The sequence below is a fragment of the Diabrotica virgifera genome, chromosome 8 (assembly GCF_917563875.1).
Source record: "Diabrotica virgifera virgifera chromosome 8, PGI_DIABVI_V3a".
NCBI lineage: Eukaryota > Metazoa > Arthropoda > Insecta > Coleoptera > Chrysomelidae > Diabrotica > Diabrotica virgifera.
The window spans coordinates 214516138-214543639 of record NC_065450.1 but is presented as its reverse complement, the minus strand read 5'-3'; the positions used below and the strand labels follow the sequence as shown (position 1 = coordinate 214543639).

At 30.6% G+C, this 27502-nt stretch overlaps 1 protein-coding gene across 2 annotated transcripts; it reads right to left on the bottom strand.

Moving 5' to 3' along the window:
- Positions 1–237: 237 nt before the first annotated feature.
- Positions 238–27040, bottom strand: LOC114324555 (angiogenic factor with G patch and FHA domains 1). 2 transcript variants are annotated; one of them, XM_028272415.2, is made up of 8 exons: positions 26726–27040; positions 26451–26672; positions 22619–22777; positions 19712–19793; positions 15520–15918; positions 5143–5347; positions 4987–5086; positions 238–513 (listed from the first exon to the last, which is right to left on the bottom strand). In XM_028272415.2, the coding sequence occupies exons 1-8, from the start codon at positions 26927–26929 to the stop codon at positions 346–348; spliced, it is 1539 nt and encodes a 512-aa protein (XP_028128216.2). In that variant the 5' UTR covers positions 26930–27040; the 3' UTR covers positions 238–345. The 2 variants fall into 2 exon arrangements, with proteins under 2 accessions (XP_028128216.2, XP_028128215.2); XM_028272414.2 differs by lacking the exon at positions 19712–19793 and adding an exon at positions 19552–19672.
- Positions 27041–27502: the final 462 nt, after the last annotated feature.

The window sequence follows — 27502 nt, the reverse complement described above, 5'->3', positions numbered from 1 at the left end:
CAGTCGCTTACGGATCCATCTTTGTAGTTCTTTACGTTTGTTTCAGTTGTTACGTACTTACAGGTTAAAAAAAATGAAACCCCAAATTTTCAGAAAATGTTTTTTATTAACTTCAATAAATACAATAGAAACAACTTTGCACATATAGGTAAAAAAAGTAAATTACTATTAATAGTAGTTCTTTATGTTTTTTCAGTTGTTATGTAGGTACTTACAGGTTAAAAAAATCAAACTAAATTTTCAGAAAATGTTTTTTATTAACTTCAATAAATATAGACACAACTTTGCACATATATAAAAAAGTAAAATAAGTAAATTACTATTATTAAAACAAACACAACACTTTCAGTCGTCTACATCCACATCAAATGCATCGCTGGACTCGGGCAGCTTCTGAAACCTCTCATTCGTCTTCTTCCAAATGGATTGTTTCTTTGTTTCAGTCGGAATAGAAGTCACTTGTGTATTGGCGGCCCCAATTCCCGCAGTGCCTTCGTTTGATGTAGGTTTGATCTGTGAAAAAGTTTCAGGACTTATTTTATAGTTTATTACACTGTGTTTGGGAGCAAAAAATTGATTGAGAATGGTTACAATTTTGTTATCAAGTCTCGTATATTTGGAGACTGATGGATTTAAGAGGTTAACAACTGCTGTCACAAACAATGTCATAATAAATAGAATACCAGAGAACACATGGGTAGAGCATTTTGAGAACTTATTAACGGAGAGAAGAGAAAGGTTTAGACAGACAAATGAACAAGTGGAAGTAGAAGGAAGAATATAAATATCAATAGAACCAAGTGGAAGAAGCAGTTAAGGGAATGAAATTAAGAAAATCCCCAGGCCCAGGTGGAATACATCCAGAGCTGATTAGGTATGGATCACCAAAACTGTTTGAAATGATCCGAAAATTATTCGAAAGATGCGTAAACGGAGAAGAAGTTCCAGAAGAATGGAGACAGTCGTATATCTCTCCAATACACAAGAAAGGCACAAAGACGGATCCTAAAAACTATAGAGGGATAGCAGTGATTGCGACTATAGGCCGACTATACTCAAAATTAATGATATCAAATGGATAATATTTTCACATTAAAAATTGCAATGGAAAAACGAGTGCAGAGAAATAAAGAAACCCATATAGCTTTAATAGATTTGGAAAAAGCATATGACAGTGTACAGATCTCCCAACTATGGATAGAAATGGGAAACTTGAAAATAGACCCAATTCTTATTAACGCCACTCAAAAATACTACGAAGGAAACTTTGCAAGAATTAAAATGGGACAAGAACTCAAGTCTCCTTTTCAAACAACAAAGCGACTAAGACAAGGCTGCTGTCTGTCACCCCCCTTATTTAAATCTATCTAGATAGATCCTTAGTGAAATGTGTAAAAAAATGTAGGAACATGGGAATAACGGTGGGAGAAAACACGCTATATACACTTTTCTTTGCGGGTCACCAGGTAGTAATTGCCGAATACAGCGACGATCTTAGCTATATGGTGAGAAAAGTACAAGAAGCATATGAGGTGGCAGGTCTAAACATGAATATGACAAAATCAAAGGCGTGCAATCCTGCAAATATTTGGGCGTCATTTTCAATAAGGGAAATAGCGCAGATGAAATCAGGGAAAGAATAAACAAGGGCAGAGCAGCGACCCGTGCCTTAAACTCTCTACGAGAGTTAGAAACGAACAAATAAAAACGAAATGAAAATGGAACGAAATATCAACGATGACATAGAAAGAAATCAATTAACCTGGTACGGACATGTTAAAAGAATGCCAGAGTACAGAGGACCTAGAAGAGTACTGGAATGGATCGCTCCTGAAAGAAGAAAGAGGGGACGACCACGGAGAAGTTGGCGCAACGATATTGATGAAGCAATGGCGGCAAGAGACTTAGAAGAGGCAACTGCATAAATATGACAGAAAAAGATGGAAATTGGGGTCAGAGAAGCGGCGACAGCCGTAATCAATCCGTTATATATGTATACAGAGAGAATCTGTAATTTGGAATAAATTCAATATCTTAAATACTAATTGTTTTTTTAAAAAATGCTTAGACCCGTCGATTAGTATTTCAAATTGTCCTTTTTGACATACAATAATAATGTATACAGGGTGTCCCAATTTAGAGATATGACGTCATGGTTGATTTTCTTAAATGGCAACACTGTCATTTTGATAGTTATTTTGATAGGGTGTGAAAAGTTTTACACAACTGCAAAATATTAAATTTTTATTCAGTACCAGTTACAAGATAATAGAAAAAACCAAAGTTATGTCTGTAATCTGGATTAAATTCAATAATTAAAATAATAATTGTTTTTTTGAAAAATGCTCAGACCCATCGATTAGTATTTCAAATTGTCATTTTATACATACAATAATAATGTATACAGGGTGTCCCAATTTAGCGATATGACGTCATCGTTGATTTTCTTAAATGGCAACACTGTAATTTTGATGGCTATTTTGATAGGGTGTGTAAAGTTATACACATTTGCAAGATTTCAAATTTTTATTCCCTACCATTTACAAGATAATAAAAAATAACAAATTATGAAATACAAGTAATCACATAATAATTGAATTTAATTATTTCAATTAAGCAAATACTCATAATATTGCCCTCAATTATTGTCAAATTGTCAATGGGCAACGTTATGAGCATTTGCTTATTCGAAATAATTAAATTCAATTATTATTTAATTTCTTGTTCTTCATAACTTTGTTATTTTTTATTATCTTGTAAATGGTAGGGAATAAAAAATTGAAATTTTGCAGTTGTGTATAACTTTACACACCCTATCAAAATAGCTATCAAAATGATAGTGTTGCCATTTATGAAAATCAACGATGACGTCATATCTCTAAATTGGGACACCCTGTATACATTATTATTGTATGTCAAAAAGGACAATTTGAAATACTAATCGACGGGTCTAAGCATTTTTCAAAATAACAATTAGTATTATAATAATTATTGAATTTATTCCAAAATACAGACATAACTTTGTTATTTTCTATTATCTTGTAAATGGTAGAGAATAAAAATTTGATATTTTGCAGTTGTGTATAACTTTACACACCCTATCAAAATAGCTATCAAAATGACAGTGTTGCCATTTAAGAAAATCAACGATCGCGTCATATCTCTAAATTGGGACACCCTGTATACATTATTATTGTATGTAAAAAAGGACAATTTGAAATACTAATTGACGAGTCTGAGCATTTTCCAAAAAAACAATTAGTATTTGAGATATTGAATTTATTCCAAATTACAGACTCTCTCTGTATACAGGGTGTCCGGAAACTCTACCGACAAACGAAGACAGGAGATTCCTCAGATAATTTTAAGACAATTTAACCCAATTCACCTAGTCCGAAAATGCTTCTTAAGGGAGCTAGAGCTCTTTGAAGATGGCCTCATGAAATTAGTTTTTCTTAAATACCTCCAGAACGCTTCTATTTAGAAAAACGAAAATTGGTATGCATATTTACTTTTCAGAGATGAATCGATTCCATCCATTGTAAATTTCTAGTACCGGTCATAGGCGTCCGTTTTGGGTAGCGAAACGGGTATTTTATCGCATAACTTTTTTGTCCTTAACTTTTATGCATTTTTGACACCGGATTATTAAATTGTGAGGTATTCTAATACTAAAAGGTACTCTTGATTTAAGTCGGTAGGACACACCGTTTTCTAGAAAAATCGATTTGAAAGTTTTTCGTTTTTGGAATTTGAAAAAAAATTGAAAGTACTTTTCAACAAAAAACGAAGTATTTTACCAACAAAAAGTAAGAGTAACTTTTAGTACTCGAATACCTCATAATTTAATAATCTAGTGTCAAAAATGCTCAAAAATTCAAGACAAAAAAGTTATGCTATAAAATAACTATTGAACTACCCAAAACGGACGCCTATGGCCAGTACTAGAAATTCGCAATTAATGAAATCGATTTATCTCTGGAATATAAATAAATGTACCAGTTTTCGTCTTTCTAAACAGTTTTTTTTTTGAATTTTTTTTTTAATTCAAAAAGCGAAAAATTTTCAAATCGATTTTTCTAGAAAACGTGTGTCCTACCGATTTAAAACAAGAGTACCTTTCAGTACTAGACTACTTCACAATTTAATAATCCAGTGTCAGAAATGCATAAAAGTTAAAGATAAAAAAGTTATGCGATAAAATAACCGCTGCCCTACCCAAAACGGACGCCTATGATCGGTACTAGAAATTTGCAATGGATGGATTAGATTCATATCTTGAAGATAAATACGCGTACCAATTTTTGTTTTTCTAAATAGAAGCGTTCTGGAAGTATTTAAGAAAAACTAATTACAAGACGCCATCTTCAAAGAGCTCTAGCTCCCTTAGGAAGCATTTTCGGACAAAGTGAATTGGGTTAAATCATCTTAAATTTATCTGAAGAATCTCCTGTCTTCGTTTGTCGGTAGAGTTTCTGGACACCCTGTATAACAATTGCTGTTAATAATATTTTCCTGTTAATAGCCGTTCGACTACAACAGCGTCTTCTAACAGTGCAAAAACTTAACATAAACGAGATAATAGTTAGGAGGATATACAGAACCTGGTTTAATCTCGAGTAGACCAAATTTATTACCTAGACACTGAAGAGCTCGTTTGCAAAAAGATTATTGAAGCTGATTTTAGCCTTCAGTAAGTAAGCAAAGTTCTTTTACTTTTGTATAACTTTTTTGTGTGCGGTCATCGGATCATATTTCTTTTAACGAATTTTTTTGCAAAACGTACAGGAAGGGCTACGTTTCGCAAAAATCATAAATTACCCCCTTTTAAGGGATGAAAATGGGGGTTACGGGCGAAATTTTTTAAGAAAAAGTTAGTCTCATAATAAGCACCCCTTGATATACCAGAAAAAAAATAAAACCGGACTTGTGTCCAGTTTGCTAGGTTCAGCCTGTTTCCTACATGTATTTGAATTATAAACTTACCGGTTCTATGAGACCATCGCCAGTTTTGCCCAACGATTCTCCTTCTTTCCATCCCATTTTCTGCAGTAGTTTGAACCCTTTATTCTCTTTATTGATCGACCTGAAAACAGAAGCTATAAATGTTTAAGAACTACATACAATATTCGGTACCCATACTCATCTACAGATGCTACTTGGGTTTTTTCATGAGGATTTTGACTCCCGACAGTTTCCCTTCTCTTCTGAGCTCGATCGGTGTATCCACTTGCCAGTTTAGAGTCTCCCTCGTACTCAGAGACGCCGTAGCGCATTTTCAAACCCTTCAATTCCTTTTTATGGTTATTTGATTTACTGTAACTGTATATTCTTCCTGGTACTGGTTCTGAAATAGATATGATTTAATTTGATTACAGGTATTCCTCATCTAACGCAGAAATGCTTCAACACAATATGAAGAATTGGAATGAAGAATAAGAGAGGGAAAATGGCATTTTAAACATAAACCAAAGGAGAAAATTACCAGGAATACTTAGGAAATTCAATTCTGAAATGTTAACCATTTGCTAAAAATTTACTGGAGTGAATGGAGTTTTTACTTACGGAAAAAATCAAACAACATAGAACTTTTTATAATTTGTTTAAGAGGATCGGTACGTATTTTCGGCTGCAATGATATTCAAATGGGGATTCATTTTTTTCGAATCCTGAGAAAACTAATAAGTATTTTTGAAAAATGTAAACGCAGAATGAAAGATCACGTTATTAACGAGGGCCGAAAGTCCCTGAGAACTTCTATAATGTTTATTTTAATAAGTTACAGGGGTGAAAAACTAAGAGAAAATTTAGTGTGATTTTTCATTTCAAATATATCATTCAAAATAAACTTTTTATTTATTCTAAGGGACTTTCGGCCCTCGGTAATAATTTAGTCTTTCATTCTGCGTTTAAATTTTTCAAAAATATTTATTGGTTTTTTCAGGATTTGAAAAAAATAAACACAATGCCGTGGTAATATTTTCCAAATCTATCTTTGTCTTACAACGCACTCAGCCGAATATAATATTGTCAGCATATATTGTCAGTCAGACACTGACAATCAGTGACAATTTTAAATATTTGACATTGCATCGGGAATATGTTGAGTTATTGATTAAATATTATTGATATATAATGTATTTGATAAATAATTGATTTAAGACGTGAACTTAATAAAAAGTTATTTATTGTGTATTATTTGTGGAAGATCCAAGCAGAGAATACATCAGGATAATATATTCTGTGATCCAAGTATTTTGTTGTTAAAGATGTTCAAAATTGTAAGCGTTCCATAACAATATATTATTAAAAAATCACTTTAACACTTTTTCTCTTTTTTCGATTGAGTATTAGTCTTTGTTGTACAAATAAATTATTACAATCACTGAATACATAGTTAGTGAAAAAATTATCACATTTATTAACTGAATTAATAATTTGCAATTATAAAAATAGCAGTTATCCAAGAACATTCAAAACCCATCTCTTTAAATTAATGATGACATTTTCAAGTAGAATGACATTCTAGTAATGTTTACATATCCATACCAGTGTGAATTTTACTACACGTAATTTGCCGTGTAAAGACAGAAAAAGTAGGGATACACGTAAAATATTTTCGAATTATGTACCCATAGCCTTAAGGAATGATTAATAAAAAACATATAGACAAGTCGAAAACGGCGGGTTCGTTGGAAAAAATATTCCGATGAGATTTTTTTGTATAATCACATTCGTGAGACATCCCAGAATAAGGTTCAAGAAGTCGCCCACGTGAAAAGTGGTCTATTTTTTTTAACAATTTTTTTTAATCAAATTGCAAAAATCAATATTTTAGACCCGGATAAATTTTTTTTATAGGTTTTTTGGACCATTCTGGAGAAAAAAAGTCTCTTATAATTGTTCTCTAAAGTTGATCGTTTTCGAGTTATAAGCAATTTAAAATTGAAAAAAAAAACGAAAAATGGCGATTTTCAAGGCTTGATAACTCGGTTAAAAGTTATGATTATGAAAGTCAGAAAGTGACTAACTCAAAGATTAAAGTCACCCCTACAAGATCCTGAAGAAATTTTTGTCATTATTTTATTACTAAGCTGTTATTTATCAGTAATAATAATGAGCGCCATGCACGTATTAGGCTGCCGTCAATGGTGAGTGCGAGAGAGATGCCATTCCGGCAGTCAATGATGCATCTTACTCGCACTCACATTTACAGCCGCGTCAGTACGATCTTACCGCTCATTGTTAATAATTAAAAATAACAGTTTAGTAATAAATTAATGACACAAATTTCTTCAGGATCATGAAGGGGGCTTTAAACTTTGATTTAGCCACTTTCTGACTTTCATAATAATAATTTTTAACCGAGTTATTAAGTCTTAAAAATGGCCATATTCGCGTTTTTCAAATTTTAAATTCCTTATAACTCAAAAACTATCAACTTAAGAGAAAAATTACAAGAGACCTTTTTTGTCCAGAATGGCCCAAAAAATCTAAAAGAAATTGTCCGGACCGAAACAATTTATTTTTGCAATTTGATTAAAAACAAGCTGAAAATGCGAGCATTATCATAACGAAAACTTTATTTATTTACGTATTTTAATTCATAATATGGAAAATTGCTATTATGAAAAGTAGTTTAGAATTAATAATTATGTTTTAATGTGCAATTATATCACTCTAATTTAAATGTTATGAACTATAAAGGCAGTTCACTCTTGATCGAAATTCATATTTTTTATATACCTCGTATAAAATTAATAGAATTTTACATATGATGATTGCATCATAAATTTTAGAACATGCTTTTTATGAAGAATAACTTTTCTTCGTCAAATTAAAAATAAAAGAGTTATAAATGAAAATGTTGCTGGTATCCATAATTTGAGAAAAATCTTCAAATATTTTTTTCCATTAGAAAGATGTAATTGCACATATCAGACCATAATTGTTTACACCAAACAATATTCTTTCATATACTGTCGGTTCGCTAAACTCAGACACAACTGGTTAGTGATTTCAGTCAATAATTTTGCCAATTTGGCAAAAAAATAATTACTAATTAGTTAATAATTACTAATTTTGTCAATTTTGGCAAAATTCGCAAAAACAAAAAAATTACCTACTAAAATCACTAGCCAGTTGTGTCGAGTTTAGCGAACCGACTATATTTTAATTTCATAGCAAATGGAACAGTCCATTTATCATAAAGGGGAGGCCCCATACTCGTATAAACCTTTTTGAAGCTGTTAATAAATTATTGCTTTTAAAATATACTAAAATTGTATTTTTGAACATCTTATTTATTTTATATAATAATTAAATTTACTATCAAATGTCATTAATGTTTTATTAATACTTAATTTAAAATTTAGTTTGACATTCACGAAGTGTCAAACTCAAATGTAAATAACCTATTATGCTTTGCTTAACAAATCGAGGTTAAAAAACTAGCCTACTTAATAGCAACGATTTCAGCTGGACGTGTAGTGTGTCGGAAGTGTGACGTCACGGTTAGAAATATCGAAATGCCGTTTTCAGATTTGGATTCAGAAGAAAAAACTGCATAAGAATCCATCGATAAATCTGATCTGAGTATTGCAGGAGCTGCAACGCAATAACACATAGACTTTTGCGAATATATAAAAGAAATGTTTTCGTTGAAAATTGTTAAAAAAAATTTGGTCCACTTTTCGCGTGGGCGACTTCTTGAACCTTATTATGGGGTGTCTCAAGAATGTGATTATGCAAAAAAATCTCATGGGAATATTTTTTTCAACAAACCAGCTGTTTTCGCCTTGTCTAATATCAAAAAGATCTACTCCAAAAGTGGGTGCTTCATTTTTTTTATTAAACAAATGAACTGCGAAATTAGTTGTTTTTTTAAATACCTACGAAAATATAAATTTTAGAAAAAAACAGACTTGACCATTGAAAATACATAATTCAAATACGTAAATAAACAAACTTTTCGTTATGATAATGCTCGCATTTTTAGCTTCTTTATTATCAATTTTACGAAAAAAAAGTTATTCTTCGTAAAATGCTCTTCATTGTATAAAATCTAAGATGCAATCATCAGATATCAAATTTTATCAATTTTATACGAGGTACTTATGTAAAAAAATATGAATTTCGTCAAAGAGTAAATTTTTATTATGAAAAGTTGTTTGGAACTAAAAACTATGTTTTAATATATGCAATTATATTCTTCTAATTGAAATATTGTGAACTATAAAGGTACTTTACTCTTGAGCAAAATTCATATTTTTTAACATACCTCGTACAAAATTTATAAAAGTTTATATATTAGAATTGCGTCTTAGATTTTAGACCATTTTTATAAAAAAAAAACTTTGTTTCGTGAAATTAATAATAAAATAGTTATCATAATTGTAATAAATTGATGTTGGGTATCTGTAATTTAAAAAAAATGTAATTTTTTCTTTCAATTAGAAGGATGTAGTTGCACGTTAAAATATAGTTTTGAATTCCAAACAACTTTTCGAAATTTTCGATACATATTGTGAAATATAAACGTACTTTACTCTTGAGCGAAATTAATATTTTTTGGCATATCTCGTTGGATAAAACTTGATATCTGATGTTTCGATCTTATGTCAAAAAATATTCTCGTACAAAATTTGATAGATGATATTTCGATCTCAGATTTTAGACCAAGCATTTTATGAAGAATAACTTTTTTCGTAAAATTGATAATAAAATAGTTTCCCATATGGTTCCAAATTACGCAGACATACTGTAAAAGAGCTCAATTTTTTTTTGAATTCTCCAATTTTAACGTTAGATTCGGATTCAGCATAATTAAAAACAAAATAAAAACATTTATCATCGAGGTAAAATGATGAATTCGCCGATAGTTTTAAAATTGTTTATACCAAACAGCTTTTATTGTTTAAACAATTAATAAACAATTAGCGGCCAAATCTGTGGGTAGAACTTTTTACTGTAACATTTATAAACCAACAAAAAAGGATTTAGGAAAATATAAGCCTGTTTGATTTTTTCCGAAACAATACAAGTTTTCTTAATGTGTTCTGAAGCTATTTTATTGTGGCATTTTTGCAATTAACTAGTTTTGATGGGAAATAAGCCACAAGTTTACTAAAAAAATGATTTTATTAACGTTTCGACGCCCATATCGGGTGTCGTTGTCAAAATACAAAAAATATTAATGAATTAAACAAAAATGTTGTTGCTTAGTAAAAAAAATCTTCTAATAATTTATTTAATCTGACTCATTTATATCGGCAATTCAGACATATATTATACAAATATAGAAATGGACCAATAAGTTTTCAATTTAAAAATCTTTTAGTAATATTTTTAATATTTTTCAATATTATAAATGTTGCTATTAGGATTGAAAACTTTACCTTACCTTTTTACCTTTTTATATATTATACATTTTAAAGTAGAAGAGTTTAAAATGATATTGCCAATATTATTTTATAATTTTACTGTCACTATTGCATGTGGTTGTCTTTTTAAAGACAGATCACATGTTATGATTTTTTTGTGACGGATATTCTAGAGTTGGGGTTGATTTAATGTAATCGAATGAACTATCTTTCAATAAAGTCGTCCCAGGAACGCAACTCATAAATATTGGCAATATCATTTTAAAGTTGTTCTGAAGCTATTTCCTTGTGGCATTTTTATGATTAACTATTTATATGGGAAATAAGCCACAATTAAATTGAAAAAAATAATTTTATGATTATTATTAATTAAGATTCAAGTATAGTCCTGAAAGAATCAGCTAGTAAAAAGAGAAAAATCAAAGAAGCGGCTCTAATTATGCTAAATGAAACCAATTGTGTCGCAAATTCCTCGGTAGAATGCAGTAGGATGTGGTTACCCATACTGAAAGAGGAAGTCAATAGAAAGAAAATACCACGATTAGTAAGTCAATCGAGTATACATGAGTCAGATTAAATAAATTATTAGAAGGATATTTTACTTAGCAACAACATTTTTGTTTAATTTAGTAGTATTTTGTATTTTGACAACCACACCCGATTTAGGCGTCGAAACGTTGATAAAATTATTTTTTTCAATTTAATTGTGGCTTATTTCCCATATAAATAGTTAATCATCATTTTAAAGTCTTCTACTTTAAAATGTATAATATATTTATTTATTTATACGGGCAAGCCCAATTCGGTAATACATTAATAAGATATTGATAATTACAGTGTTGAATATATAAGAATAAAATGAGAGAGTACAAAACATTTAAAAAGACATGACAAGGTAAAATAATTACAAAACATTAATTACTAACAAATAACAAGGTTATGACATTGCTAAATATTTAATTTGGTTAAATGGTTCTTAAAAACATCAACACAGTTACCAAAAAGTAAAAGGTCACCTAGGGAGTTAGCAAGTCTTAGTGTTCTAGGAACAAAAGTAAAATATGAGTAATTATATCTATGAAAAAAAATATGAAAGGTTTGAATTTGTCTTGTTGATCGTGGTGGAACAAACAACAATATTTTAGCAAGGAGTTCAGGGCAGTAATATATGCCATTGATAATATTAAACAATACTGTAAGATCTTTACGCCTCCTACGGACATCCAGAGAAGAGATATTCAAAAATCGTTCCATATCTGTATAATTATAATTAATGTTATTATTACGTATTTTTTATGGGAAATAAGCCACAATTTTACTAAAAAATGAATTTATTAACGTTTCGAAGCCCAAATCGGGTTTCGTTGTCAAAATACACAATACTATTAAAATAAAACAAACATGTTAAGTAAACAAATTCTTCTAATAATTTATTTAATCTGACTCATTTATATTGGCAATTCAGACGTATATTATACATTTTAAAGTAGAAGACTTTAAAATGATATCGCCAATATTTATGAGTTGCGTTCCTGGGACGACTTTACTAAAAGAGAGTTCATTCGATTACATGAAATCAATCCCAACTCAAGAATATCCGTCGCAAAAAAATCATAGCATGTGATCTGTCTTTAAAAAGACAACCAAATGCAACGATGACAGTAAAATTCTCGTGTTAGAGATTCCATAGTAAATCACGAGGGAAAACCAGGAAAAAACCTCGTGATACTATCCCGACATCGTAAGTATTTGGTCTTACAGTTAATCTACCTTCAAAAAACTAATACCAAATTCTGACTTTAATATGTTTAAATTATAAATAATATTAATATTACATAGATATACAATAAGTAATACTAAAATATAAAATTTGTACTAACTCGATATGTTATTGACTTACTAATCGTGGTATTTTCTTTCTATTGACTTCCTCTTTCAGTATGGGTAACCACATCCTACTGCATTCTACCGAGGAATTTGCGACACAATTGGTTTCATTTAGCATAATTAGAGCCGCTTCTTTGATTTTTCTCTTTTTACTATCTGATTCTTTCAGGACTATACTTGAATCTCTCCACTGAACTCTATGTTCATTATCCCATGCGTGTTGACATATCTGAGATCTATCAAATTCTCTGTTTTTAATATAAGACTGATGTTCACTTATTCTAACGTTTAATGGTCTTGATGTTTCACCTAAATAAAATTGTTCGCATTCACAAGGTATTCTATAAATGCAATTCTTTGTTCTTTCTTGTTCATTGTTAGGTTTAGTTTTAGATAGAATAGATCTCAATGTGTTTGTTGTTTTGAATGTTGTTGAAATGTTGAATTTATTTCCTATCGTTTTAAGTTTCTCGGATAGTCCTTTTATATATGGTATTGTTATTTTCCTGGTATTATTTCTTGTGAATGTTGTAGGATCCCGTTCCAAGTTGTTCTGTTCCATTCGATCTAATCTTGTCAATTCCTTATTTATAAACGATAAAGGATAATCATTTTTTAATAAAACAGATGTTAACAATTGTTTTTCTTCTAAAAATGAATTTTCGTTAGAACAAGTAATTTTGGCTCTATCATATAAGGATTTAATGATTCCCTTTTTAACGTTGATGTTGTGATTTGATTTGTAATTGAGATATCTGTTGGTGTGTGTTGGTTTTCTATACACTTGAGTCTCATATCCAGTATCCTTCTTTGAGACTAAAACATCGAGGAAAGGCAAAGTGTTATTGTATTCCTTTTCCATTGTAAATTTTATTGTCTCTTCTTGATCGTTTATAATATTCAGGAATGTATCCAACAATTCTGATCTATGAGGCCATATTGAAAACACATCATCTACATATCTCCACCATACTGTGGGTTTTAAATTTTGTTTAGAAATGATATTAATTTCGAAATCCTCCATAAATATATTAGTCAATAATGGAGATAAAGGAGAGCCCATTGCTAGACCAAAATTTTGTTTATAGAATTCATTATTTAGTTGAAAATAGGTATTATTAGTACATAATGTCAATAACTCCATTATATCTGATACATTTAGTTTTGTCCTAGTTATCAATGTATTATCATTTTCTAACTTCGTTTTAATTATGTTTAAAGTTTTATCTAATGGCACATTTGTAAATAAACTGTTTATGTCAAAACTTACTAAAATATTATTTGGATTAAATTCAATATTTGTTACTTTGTTTAAAAAATGTTGTGTATTTTTTATAAATGTGTCATTATTATTTGCAAATGGTTTTATAATATTTAATAAAAATTTTGAGAGCTCACTACAAGGAGAATTGATGGTACTACAAATGGCTTCAGAACAACATATAATTGATGTGTTTTCTGAACCCAATATATCTAAGAAAATTATGTTGAACACTATCAAGTTTGTTCTTGAGGTGTAAATAATGTGGGGACCAAACTGGAGAACAGTAGTCAAGGTGCGTCCTGATTAAAGAACAATAGAGCATTTTAATAGCGAACACGTTCGTGAAATCACGAGTTGTCCTTTTAACAAAGCCAAGCATTTTCATGGATCTTTGAGTAATATTGTTGATGTGATGGTTAAAGCTCAGAGAGGAATCAAGAACAACACCTAAATCTTTAATTGAGTCTACCGTATCCAATAATTGATCATTTATGGTATAATTAAATACTGATAAATGATGATTCCGACAAAACCGGATAATGTGACACTTGTTGACATTCAAATCCATCCCATTATCAAGACACCAGTTGGCTAAATTATCTAAATCTAATTGCAATGATATTGCATCATCTTGATTATTAATGATTTGATAACATTTAAGATCATCAGCGAATAAGAGAGCAGAAGTGTTAGAGAAGCAGGTGACGATGTCGTTAATATACAGGTTAAACAAAAGTGGACCCAAATGAGAGCCCTGAGGTACACCAGAGGTTACTAGAAAAGTGTTGGAGTAATGATGATTAACCCTAACCTGCTGTGTTCTATTTGTTAGGTAACTGCCCAACCACTTCAACACAGGACCTTCTATGCCATATAATTTGAGCTTATGTAACAAAAGATCATGGTTCACCCTATCAAAAGCCTTGGAGAAGTCAGTATACACTGAATCAATCTGCAACCCCCTCTCCAAAGCTTCAGACAAGGTATCAACATAAAGCAACAAACTAAGTTCTGCTGATTTACCACAAGAAAATCCGAACTGTTGAGAATTTAGTATCCAAGAGCAGTCATAATTAAGGTAATCAGTAACAATTCTCTCAAATACCTTGGGAATTGTGCCGTGAATAGAAATAGGATGATAATTCGTTATGTCAGCTTTATTACCTGCTTTGTAAATTGGAGTGACATAGGATAGTTTCCAAAAGTCAGGAAATTCCCCCAACTGAACGGATTTATTAAAAATATGATAAAGCGGCCGAGACAGAATAAAAGAGAATCGTTTAAGAAAAATGGGAGAAATACCATCTGGCCCAGGTCCCTTATTGACATTAAGAGTTGAAAGATTTTCGTATATTTTTGAAATTGGTATAATATAGGAAGATACACAGACCTTAGACTGTATTAAATTGTCATTATGCTTAAGAGTTTTATTACTAAAAACTGAAGAGAAATGGCTAGCAAATAAATTTGCAATATCGTTGCCATTAGAGGCTAGTGTATTGTTGAGTGACATTGAGACAGGCATACTATTATTTTCTTTCTTACTGTTTACAAATTTCCAAAAATTTTTTGGATTAGCTTGGATCGAAATCTCAGTTGAAAGTATATAATTAGCATAACAATTTTTTGATAAAATTTTGCACTGAGCTCTAAGTTGACTATGAGTCTACTGAGCTTCAAGATATATGTCTGAATTGCCGATAAAAATGAGTCAGATTAAATAAATTATTAGAAGAATTTTTTTACTAAGCAACAAAATTTTTGTTTAATTCATTAATATTTTTTGTATTTTGACGACACCCGATTTGGGCGTCGAAACGTTAATAAAATCATTTTTTAGTAAAATTGTGGCTTATTTCCGATCAAACCTAGTTAAATGCAAGTTTTCGTTCTACACTGACTCCCTAATTTATCATTATGTCGAATATTTTGTAATTTCTAAAGAAACTACAGTTAGTGTTATCTAATTCTAGATTATAGACATACCTGCAACTTGAATAAGTCCTGGTTCACAATGCCCGCACGTCTGGTTACCATCATGCACATGGCACAACAAAACAGTCTGGCCTATTTGGATCTTACTGCCATGCACTACGTCCATAGCATCACTTTCCTGTTTGGACGGCGACATTCTTTTCCCGTTAAGCAAAGTTCCGTTCCTAGACCCCAGATCCACTGCTTGGTACTGTCCACCTTTTTCGTCAAAGGTTATTTTGAGATGGTGTTTACTGACGTTGGGGTCTTTCAGAAGGATGGAATGCGCCCCTTCCCGACCTAGTGATCCTCCACTGCAAGTAATTATGTGCAGTGAACCTTTCTTTAATCCCGGTATTTCTGTTGATTCGACTATGATGCGCATGCAAGGTGGCCAACTTTTAGATATATCTGAAATAATAGAACGTTGGAAATCTTTTGATACGTTTTTTATGCTAGATAACTAAAAATAACACATAATCTTTGGTTTTTTAATAAAAATGAATAAGCAAACTGTAAGGGCCGATTTCTCATATCGAGTTCAACTCAAGTTTAACCTGAACTTTTAGTGAACTAGTCTTTCTCAATTCCCGTTCAAACGATTTGGGTGGTTTAAACTGCGTTCAATATGAACGGTGATATTCAAGCGTTCATGAACCCAGTTCAGATGATTTCAAAGATTACACATGCGTAGTATTATTGCAATTTGACATGAAACGCTGTCATAAAATATGTCAAAATCAGTTTGTTATCATTCGTTAAATAGATATCTAAGAATTACGATAACAGCATTTGTATTTTTTTTATTTGTATTTTTGTTAGATTTATTAATAATTATTAAAATGACTGTTCGACTATAAATACTTAAATATAACGTTATTCAGAGATAGCATAAAAAAGTTCATACAAAATGGCGGTAGTTTTACCTTTTGCCACCTATTGGCATTTCTCGAAAGCTACTAGAATCCACCATCCACTTCATCCGTTACATTGACATACAAAAGTAGTTTTTAATTGTTTTCACAAAATGTGGTATTTTGTGCTTGTGTTATTTTTTGTAAAATTTATAACTAATAAATTATTTTTCTTTCTTTATTTGTTACACTTACATACAAAAGTAGTTTTTAATTGTTTCAAAAATGTATGTTGTGGTTGTGTTTTTTTTTTGTAAAATTTATTACTAATAAATTATATTTCTTTCTTTATTTGCTACATTGTTACATTTTTATTACCAGATTGATATAGACAAGGCAAAAACGGCGGGTCCGTTGAGAAAAATATTCCCATGAGATCTTTTTGCATAATCACATTCGTGAGACATCCCAGAATAAGGTTCAAGAAGTCGCCCACGTGAAAAGTGGTTCAATTTTTTTTAATCAAATTGCAAAAATCATAATTTTAGACCTGGATAATTTTTTTTTCGGTTTTTTGGACCATTCTGGACAAAAAGGTCTCTTATAATTTTTCTCTAAAGTTGATCTTTTTTGAGTTATAAGCAATTTAAAATTTGAAAAACGCGAAAATGACCCTTTTTAAGACTTAATAACTCGGTTAAAAATTATTATGAAAGTCAGAAAGTGACTAAATCAAATTTATAGCCCTCCCTACATGATCCTGAAGAAATCTGTGTTATAAATTTATTACTAAGCTGTTATTTTTAATTAATAACAATGGGCGGTTAGATCGTATCGACGCGGCTGTAAATGTGAGTGCAAGTAAGATGCACAATTGGACTGCCGGAATGGCATCTCTCTCGCTTTCAGCATTTACGGCTGCTAACACGTACATGGCGCTCATTATTATTACTTAAAATAACAACTTAGTAATAAAATAATGACAAAAATTTCTTCAGGATTTTGTAGGGGGGCATTAAACTTTGATTTAGTCACTTTCTGACTTTCATAATAATAGCTTTTAACCGAGTTATTAAGCCTTGAAAATCGCCATTTTTCTTTTTTTTTTCAATTTTAAATTGCTTATAACTCGAAAACGATCAACTTTAGAGAAAAATTATAAGAGACCTTTTTTATCCAGAATGGTCCAAAAAACTTACAAAAAAATTGTCCGGGCCAAAAACATTGATTTTTGCAATTTGATTAAAAAAAAATGTAAAAAAAAATTTGGACCACTTTTCACGTGAGCGACTTCTTGAACCTTATTCTGGGATGTCTGACGAATGTGATTATGCAAAAAAATCTCATGGGAATATTTTTCCCAACGAACCCGCCGTTTTCGCCTTGTCTAATAATCAGTAATCGTAAATTGTCAGTTTTAGGCAATTCAGTTATGGCTTACTTAAAATTTGGAAAAATTTAGACACTTAATTAATAATTTGCTCTGAAAAATGAAAATATCTCGAAAACTAATAAATTTAGACATAGGGAATGTTATATAAAAATTAAAATACGGTAATGGTACTTTTCGATAGTGATATAAAATACAGGGTGTTCCATTTAAAATTACTGAGAAAATAATGTACTTGCGTTTTGACTCACCCTGTATTCAATATAAAGAAAATTAGCAATATCAATCATTTATGAAAATTTTGACAATAAATAAAAAAATATGGCATCAATAATCCATTGCTTTTGTGCTTATTTTTATTTATACAGTGAGTTGAACTTGTTACGATTTTCATATAAAATTGGTTATAACTTTGTAAATACCATGTATAACAAAACAAACCTTTATATTTTTGTAATGAATAAGTTAAGAAGATTTCAAATATAAAATAAAATACAGGGTGTTCCATTTAAAAAAACATAAGCTTGGTCTGCCACTATGTTATCGAACACCCTGTAACATTCTAATTAATTTTGAAATGTGAAGCTCAAAGTTGGCTACAATTTTTGTTATTAACTTTTATTGCTATCTACATTCGGGTGCAAAAAAATCGATCCACTTAAAAATTTGGTCATTTTGATGTCTCGAATTTCCTAAACCTGTTGTCCGATTTAAGTGATTTTTATACCATGTTATAGCCTTATTCATTAACAATATCGCTGTAATTATATTATTGCTACACAGGTAAACTGTCATTGTATACCGGGTGTACGAATCAAACTGTGTTTTTTTCTCAAAGTTCGCATCACCCTGTGGACTATTCTAGCATTTATAAAATACTGAAATTAAAACCCAACTATAGCCTCAGGTTTTCTAAACATTCTGTTTTTAGATTCATTCGCTTATGTTGGATAATAAAAAAAGTTAGGTACTTTAACAACTGGCCATGTTCGTCATCATTGCAGGGTTTTTCTAAATAAGTGCGAAAAACTGTAAGGGGTAATTTTACGTGAGAAAATAATGACAGTTTGCTTTATAGTCATATGTCCGTAAATGCTTCGTTTCCGAGATACGGGATGTTCAATTTTTATTTACAAACTGGCGATTTATTTATTGCTTTAAAACCAGTTGAGATATGCAAATCAAATTTGGTGGGTTTTAAGACGTAGCTATTGCAAATTTTTTTGACATACAATTAAGAATTTTACTTTTACCATTGGCGGCATATGGGTAATATTATCGGTCATAACGAACATGGCCAGTTGCTAAAGTACCTAACTTTTTTATTATCCAACATAAGCGAATGAATCTAAAAAAAGAATGTTCAGAAAACCTGAGGCTATAGTTGGGTTTTAATTTCAGTATTTTATAAATGCTAGAATAGTCCACAGGGTGATGCAAACTTTTAGAAAAAAAACACAGTTTGATTCGTACACCCGGTATACAATGACAGTTTTTCTGTCTAGCAATAATATTATTACAGCGATATTATTACAGCTCCTATATTGGACAACAGGTTTAAGAAATTCGAGACATCAAAATGACCAAATTTTTAAGTGGATCGATTTGTTTGCACCTCAGTGTGTTACTATAACAGATCTACGGAGCTTTACTGGATATTGTTGTTTGACTATGATATTATTTTTATTTATTTAAATTTACAAAATAACAAAACAACACAATTTTCTTATAATTTGATTTATCTAAATGGAGTGATATTAGGTATTATTATGAAAAAAACCAAAAATAAAAAATAACTACCACTAGAATCAGAATCGACCTCTTCATCGTCACTGTTTGTATCACTAGCTGAGCATTCGCCTTCTTCTATGTTATCAACTTCTTGGCCATCTTCATTGTCGGTTTTGAGGATTTTCTTGGCCTGAAATAATAATTTCATGTTACTTATTATGATACGTACCCAGGGCGTTAGTTCGTAGAGTATTTATGTTCATATTATTGAAAGATAGCAATAACTCGTCCATATCAGAAGAAGTCTTTACCTGAAAAAGAAAATGAAATTAGTATAATAAAACCTTATTGATGGTTGAATTGAAAATATTCTCTCTCTCTCTCTCTCTCTCTCTCTCTCTCTCTCTCTCTCTCTCACTTTTACATGTTACTCTAAGCCTAAGGATATGTTCCGTGGGTGGTTAACGGAAACAATTAACTTAAATTAAAATAAGTGTACAACAACGAACAGTAATATATTTATTTATTTTTGGTTAAAAAAGGCGTGCTTATATCTCGTAAGAGGGTTTGTTATTGTTTGGGCCCAGCGAGGGTTGTATGACCGACCGATGGTTGTGTATCGACTGATGTGGCTGAACTCAAAACATATGTCTGTGGTTTTACGTTGATGACTAATTTATCGACATAAAGAGGCTGGCCCTTTACCTGGTGTTTAAAAGCTGAAAACATTTCTGTAGTTTTAAGAAGCGTCTTCGAATGCATTTAAAAAGTGATTTATTGACATAAGGTCTAATAAGGTAACTATTTAATCGGGAATTTGTTTCCCAGAAAAACCATTAATTTTATACAATCTGGTTTTTGTATTTTAGGAGCGAAACACATGTGAATTTTAAATGACCTATATTATTTTCGTTTAGAAAAGATTAGTTAATATTAATAATAATAATTAATATAATAAAAAGTTAATATTTAAAATCAGCAATTAAAAAAATAATAAATGAAGCGTGTTGCTATAGATATATGAGCCCTATCATCTAACTGTTCGGACAAACAAAAATTTATTGAAAACATTCTTCTTCACAACCTTGCTTATTGAATTAAAAAATGAGATTGACAATACATTAGATTCTATCGTTAATAATAAAATATTGGCGAAAAAATAAATGAAAATATCGCACATCGTAGCAACTAAATGTTCGGAAATATCTGGTTACTATTATACATATGTATAAAATAAATAATTTTGACATTAATCCATAATAAGGTGTAAGTTTCTTGACAGTCACTTGTAACAAACTTCTAGCGAAAAGCTCTGATAAAGTATTTATTCAAAAATGGCCACAAAAAGTGCAACACATACCACATTTTGTCAATTAATAATTAAAAAAAAAAGTCAGGATAAAAATACGAGAAATTGCTGAAGAATTAGATCTGGCTAAGTCTACAATTGCAGACATACTTAAGCATTATTGTGAGAGTGAAAGTGTCCAACCTAAACGTAAGAGTTTGGAAGACTTAATAGTATCTGATACGGATCAACAATTACTAGAGAAAATTTGCCAACTGGGCTGTGGCAACACTTTATGAACTATGGTACAATGCCTTACAGTTCAATTTACCAGTAGAGTGCAGAGCACAAATGTTGTGTCCACCACTTTTTTTAACATTATGGCAGCCAGCGTGTTAAATTGTGAACATTTAAATGCCAATAGTGTCAAAATTTCATAAATGTTAAAAGTTCATAAATTTTAATTACTCTTCCTAGTTTAAAAACGAGGTAGCGGAAGATACAGTTAACACAGCAAAGTATTAAGAAATTTTGAAAAATAGTCTTGTACTAAGTGCTCACGATCTCTACCTGGACTCAAATTTTATATTCCAGTAGGACGGTGCTTGAGGAGAAAATTAGGTGAATAATGGGATAGTTTTGACTCTGACTTGTGTCAATCCTTAGTAAGGACAATGCAAGGCAGAATTGCTGTGATATTGTAAAGGCACTTGGCGATGTAACACCACATTAAAATAGTAATTTCTTGAATTGTCTGAACATTTAGTTGTCACGATTTGCAATATTTTCGTTTATTTTTCCACCAACACTGAAATTCAAAGTTTATTGAGACTGTTTCAATATTTTATTATTAATAGGGAACTTGTATAAAATTTTAAATTCGAAAAAAATATAAATCACAACAGAACATAATTTAAAGCATGTATCAAAGATAAAAAAGTTGTTTTTGTGTTCCGTTTGTCCCCTAAAGACGGTTCTAAATTCAAATTATTGCACCTAATAGCCCAAAACACGTCGTGACATCATATGGTTGTGTGTTTACATTTTGCACCAACAAAGTAAACAAAATTGTATAATATAATTTTAAATTAGACATTATAAACGTCAGTAGAAAATACAGTTATGTGACGTCACAAGTGTTTTTGATCGTTTGAACTATTTTAAATTGTACTTTTACAAAATGGCAGTAAACAACACTTATAGTGTTTTCTTTTATTTTCCATAGTAAACCTTCTTTCCTTTTCTTCAAAAACTGTATCAAACTCCAATCTCAACAAACTGGTATATATTATTACAATGACATACAATAAATGTCATTAAAATATAAATATTTTCCCTTATTTCGCGAGGATGAGCTGGCCAAATACCCAAGTAGGTGGAGGCCAATAAAATATACCTAAATATAACCATAAACATAACCTATGTGTATAGTAGAACTATATGACGTCACGGGTAGTTTAAACTATTTGATATCACAGAAGATTTTAAATTTGTTCTTCTTATTATGAGTTTTTGAAGCGTGAAATTTTAGAAATCTCATTTTTAAACAAAACTGAACATTATTATGTAATAAAAAAAATGTGCAAGTTCCCTATTATAGACTTTAATGTATTGTTGATCCGACACCCTGAAGGCCACTAAGGATTATAAGAAAGAAGATGTATTGTTAATATCGTTATTTTATTTAATAAGCAATTATGTGAAGTTGAATGTTTTCAATAAATTTTCAGTTATCCAAATATTTAGTTGTTAGGGCTCTTATTCAACTACCAACAGTGCACTGTAAGTTGCCTGTATTTGGAGCAATTTAGGAATCAAAATGTAGGTCACTCCATATTGAAAACTTACTTTAATTTTATGTTTCTTTTTCCTTTTTGGAATAGCATTTTCTACTCTATCTGCATCCAAGCTAGGTACTGCAACCTGCGAATGATACTCATAGGTCTGTGTCTCAGAGTTATATTGCAAATATTTGCCAGTGGTGCCGTCATAATACAAACCATATTCCTACAAAAAGTTCTAAATTAATCAGATTCGAACAAACACTACATTGTACAAATTATCTCAAATATTACATGTACATTTATATAAATTTAAATTAACACATTGCCTGCCATACGCCATTCTCAAAAAGCATCTGGTGATACTACACCACAAAAGTTGTTCAACTTTGGGGGGTCATGTCAGACAGATATGACTGACAAAAACTTTTAAGGTGAGGCAGTGTAGCTCATAAAATATAACTGATATGAAAACTTTTGAATACCCTCCTATCACTCAAAATTACGTGACAGTAGATATATGGAATTTTATATACAATTTTGTTGAGGCACCCAGTGAAACTTTATTAAAAAATTTTGGGGCCCCAAGAAAAAAAAAATTTCATATATCTTCTTTTTTTGGTGTGACCTCCCACAATTTATTAGAAAATAATGGCTGTGACCCCTATTACTGTAGCTAATATGCATTGAAAAAGCCAGCACCTTCTATAAACCAAAGAAAATTCTTATTAATAGAGATATCACATTAACCTTAAAATCAGATTAATATGCTGCTACATACTTTGCTGTATGACATGGTGAGCTGGACCCTTACGACACTAATGAAAAAATTGGAGGCCTTTGAGATGTGGATCTATCGACGAATTTATGGATCAGTTGGGTTCATCGAATAGGAAATGAAATAGTTTTACATCGAATGAATAAGAGCACAGAAATAACGAAAACAATAAAAATTCGAAAGTTACAATATTTCGGCCATGTAATGAGACATCAGCCAACAAGATCGTCCAAAATCTGGATCCAAAATCTCCACTACCCAAGTAGCACAATAAAAACATTTTAGTTTTATTTAAGGTTTATAAAGGTTTTATTGTGGTTAATAAGACGATAATGGTTTTAAAGTTGCCTTGTAGATATACTGCCAGAACTTTAAAACTGTTAAGCATTTGTCACTAGTTTTAAAGTATCTGATAAGATTATCAAATAAGACTAATTAATCTTAATAGATAATTTATCTTATTGTAGTTTTAAAATGGTTTATTCTCAGTTCACTTTAAAACCAATCAGTTTTATGAAGAACTTCCGGACTGTTTGGTTTTATTAGATTCTAGTTTGTTACCTTCTAGTTTTATTGCAGTTTTAAAGATTCTCCTAATATTACTAATAAAACCTATTATTAAAACTACCTGATCTTAAGACTATTATGTCAGTAGAACATATGCATTAAAACTATTTTTTTAGTTTTCTTCAAAGTTGCTTTCTTAAAAGCAATTAGTAGGCTATATTAAAACCAAACGCTCTTAACTGAATCAATTTGGTTATCGTAAAGACTAAACTATGCTTCTTGTTAGAAACAATAAAACTAAACTCATCACCTCTTCTTTCATGTCCAACATGGTCGGCCATTTGTTTTACAGCGAAAGAGTGGTGTAGTGTGTTGTAAAAAGTGGAAGTACAATTAGTATGTAAGAAATAAGTCGCAAGTACTTAAAATATAAACGAACTGGTCATTTTAAAAGAAAACTACAACACACACAGTACTACGACGCCTCGATTTTAGGTTAGATTCACATTTAAACCAAGTTGCATTATTGACAGCAACATTAAAACTAAATTGTTTTAATTCCAAGGCAATCTTGCTTTTATGTAGGATATATGCTCTTGGAAAGGTATAAAATAAAACCATTTGATCTTAACAATTCTGTGTCGATAGACCAAATAGTTTTATTTGGATTTCAGCCATATTGCTTTCTGGAGATGCTGAAAGCCATGATATATTACAATATAAGGCTTACATAAAAATTATAAATAAGCATCTTACAAGACATAAATTCGATTTATTTTAACATTAAAACATTAAAATTGTAGATAAACGTATTTTTCTTTCAAATTAATATTTTTCAGTTTTAAAGCTTTTTATTATTTTTATTTTTTAAACGCCAAAAGTCAGAAATTTTAGGGCGCGTGAGTTATTTAAAACTATTTTTGTTAACATCATCAATAAAGTTGGGTGCGCAAGTGTTTTTCTACCATGACAGTCCAAAATAACTAAGCACTTTTTATTATTTTATGGTTACAAATACGTATCTTTCTATCATATGACATGTAAAAATGTGTTGGCCTATATGGAGTATATGGGTTTAAAGAATCATTTAATATGGTAACTTGTCTTTAAAAGTCTCCACTTATGAAACCTTTTTAAGTTTACTATAAAACTGCCTGCACTTAAAGTGTCTTTTAACATGATTTTAAAAGCACTTTCACAGCAGCTTTAAAATCAGTTGCTTAAGAAAACAAAGTTTTAAGAAGGTTTTTATTTGTGGTTTTATTGACCTCTTTCAGAGTGTGCCCTTTTATGCTGACAGCGGTTTTATTGCAACCTTAAGGTTTACTTAAAAACCAAATGGTTTTAATTTCAGTTTTATTCTACAGTTTTAAAGCATCCTTAAAAGACTTAATAAACCTGTTCGGTGCTATTTGAGTAGTGATATCAAGAGACTACCACTAATCTGTTTAGAGCTGCCGTAAACAAAGTTATTATTGCCAATATGATCGTCAATGTTCGATAATCAGACAGTGTACTCAAGTGGCCCCTATTGAAATAACATTGTCACTCATATACTTATAACCGACATGGCCTACAAAAAAAATTCCTGTCAGTCAATTTTAGATGATGTGGCAGGCAATGTGTTAAGAGGCTACAGTAGCGATCAACAGGTAGCAACAGACACGTTCCAAGATTGCGGCTCTAATTTTGAATATTTTGTCGAGATATTTGGCACACATATTCGTAATATAATAAAGAATGGCGGTACAGAGCCCAATTTCAGAAATATGTTAGTATGTGGAAATTACTCTATAACTAAATAAAATATTGAAAAAAGGTGCCTGTACCGCCATTAAGAAGAAAAAAAACTTTCTTCAAATAAACTTTTTTATCCCATGCCTAGATTTTGTTTAATCTTGGAACTACTAAAATTTTTTATTTCTAACAAGAAATCGAACATATTATAACTAAATAACTAATTAGGCAACATAGAGAAATTATCACTGTTCTGTCATCTTTATCGATATCTGTTCAGTACAGTAGTGTGTTAATTTAAGAATTCATTATTGTTGTTTCATAGGAAAGTAGTGTTTATTGATAGTTAATTTATTATATATTTGTTGTTGTATAAGTTGTTGGCCTCTTTGAAAGAATAGATTGTTGTTAAATGCGAGTTAGTATATAAAGTTTTAGGAGGATTTTTTATTCTAAAAATATTATCAATAGTTTAACAAAATGGAAAAAGTAAATCAAACGGAAAATAAAGTGAAACCTTTCAAGAAAAGTCCATTAAAAACTGTGCCAAAATTATTCGAAAATCGAAATTTGTTTCACTTCGCAACAAAAAATGATTATTTATTTTTGTTTTATTATTAGATATTTCATGCAAATACCTTTCTAAATACCTATCTTAACATAAAACTTTCACCCATTTTGGGTTATTTTTATAAATATCTATTTATTAATAATAAAATCGTTTTCTATTACTTCCATTTAGCGCGACTATGATATTGTCAAAATATTAATCTTAGATAATGTCAAAGATTACCACTGTTGCCAAAGTTTATGATACTATCTCCCGAAGTTATATTTTGTTGCTACTGTTTACTCTTAAACAGATATTGGTTCTTACTGCATTATAATAGTATCCAGTATTATAGTCATAATATAGTCCTGAAGTTTCTTCATAGACGAACCCAGTTTTTTGCATAGCAATTTCTGCTGCTTCTTTAATGTCGTCTACTAGACTCTTCTGAGTGTTTTCAGCAGTTTCAATAGCCTCTGTATTATCAGTAGCTGAATATGATTCCTCTAGATCGGTCTGTGTACTATTTTCTTTACATCTAACTTTTGCCTACAAACAATATATTGTAAATAGTTATTAATTGAATAGACTACACTATAAACCTTTAATTTGTTCCTTAGTTTATTAATCTTCTTTATATGTCTCTTAATAATTGATTCCAGCTTCTTAATATATTCTAGGGCTTCTGGAAACTCTTCAAGTAGTTTCTTCTTTAAATTCGTATCACATTTCTGTATTATGTCGGATTCACTACACGAAGAGTCACTAGTTTTAGTTGTTTCCGACTGTTCTACTTCGATATCCATTTTTATCTATAAATTTGTTTATTTCACAATTAACAAAATCATAACATCAACATTTTATTTAATTCCACATTCCATTTTCCATACCACCTCCAATTTCCTATCCACTTTTAGACTTTTAGCTCAGTGTTGCCAGGTCAAATTTATAAAAGTTACTAGATTTCACTGAAAAAAATCACTAGAATTTCACTAGATTACGCGCATGCGCAATAACGTGCAATCATGCACAGTAACACATTTTTCGTTACTGCGCATACTCGTAACTATAGGGCTTTCCTAGAATTTTCAGGGGATTTCCCTATTTTTGAATTATCCAGGTTAAAACGCAAAAAGACCTTACAATAATTATGCTCAAGTTATTATTCCAAGCGACCATAATTCAATTAATTTATAAATAAAGAGCTAAGTGATTTTCACTCAGGTCCGCCATTATAGACCTGGATCCCGCGTACCAAAAAAGTTGAAAATTTGTCAATAGCTTAACGGTGTCTAGTCAGACAAACTTTGATGTATGGGAACACTGGAACAGAGGAAGTTTTAATTGTCGAACAGGTTAAAAATTTGGAACGTCAGACT

Coding starts and splice junctions, on each gene's coding strand:
- LOC114324555 (XM_028272414.2), bottom strand. CDS start 26,929: ATGGATATCGAAGTAGAACAGTCGGAAACAACTAAAACTAGTGACTCT. Junction 22,778..26,450: donor CTGGATACTATTATAATGCA/GTAAGAACCAAT, acceptor AACTTTTTGTAG/GAATATGGTTTGTATTATGA. Junction 15,919..19,551: donor GGTCGATTCTGATTCTAGTG/GTAGTTATTTTT, acceptor CTATTATTTCAG/ATATATCTAAAAGTTGGCCA.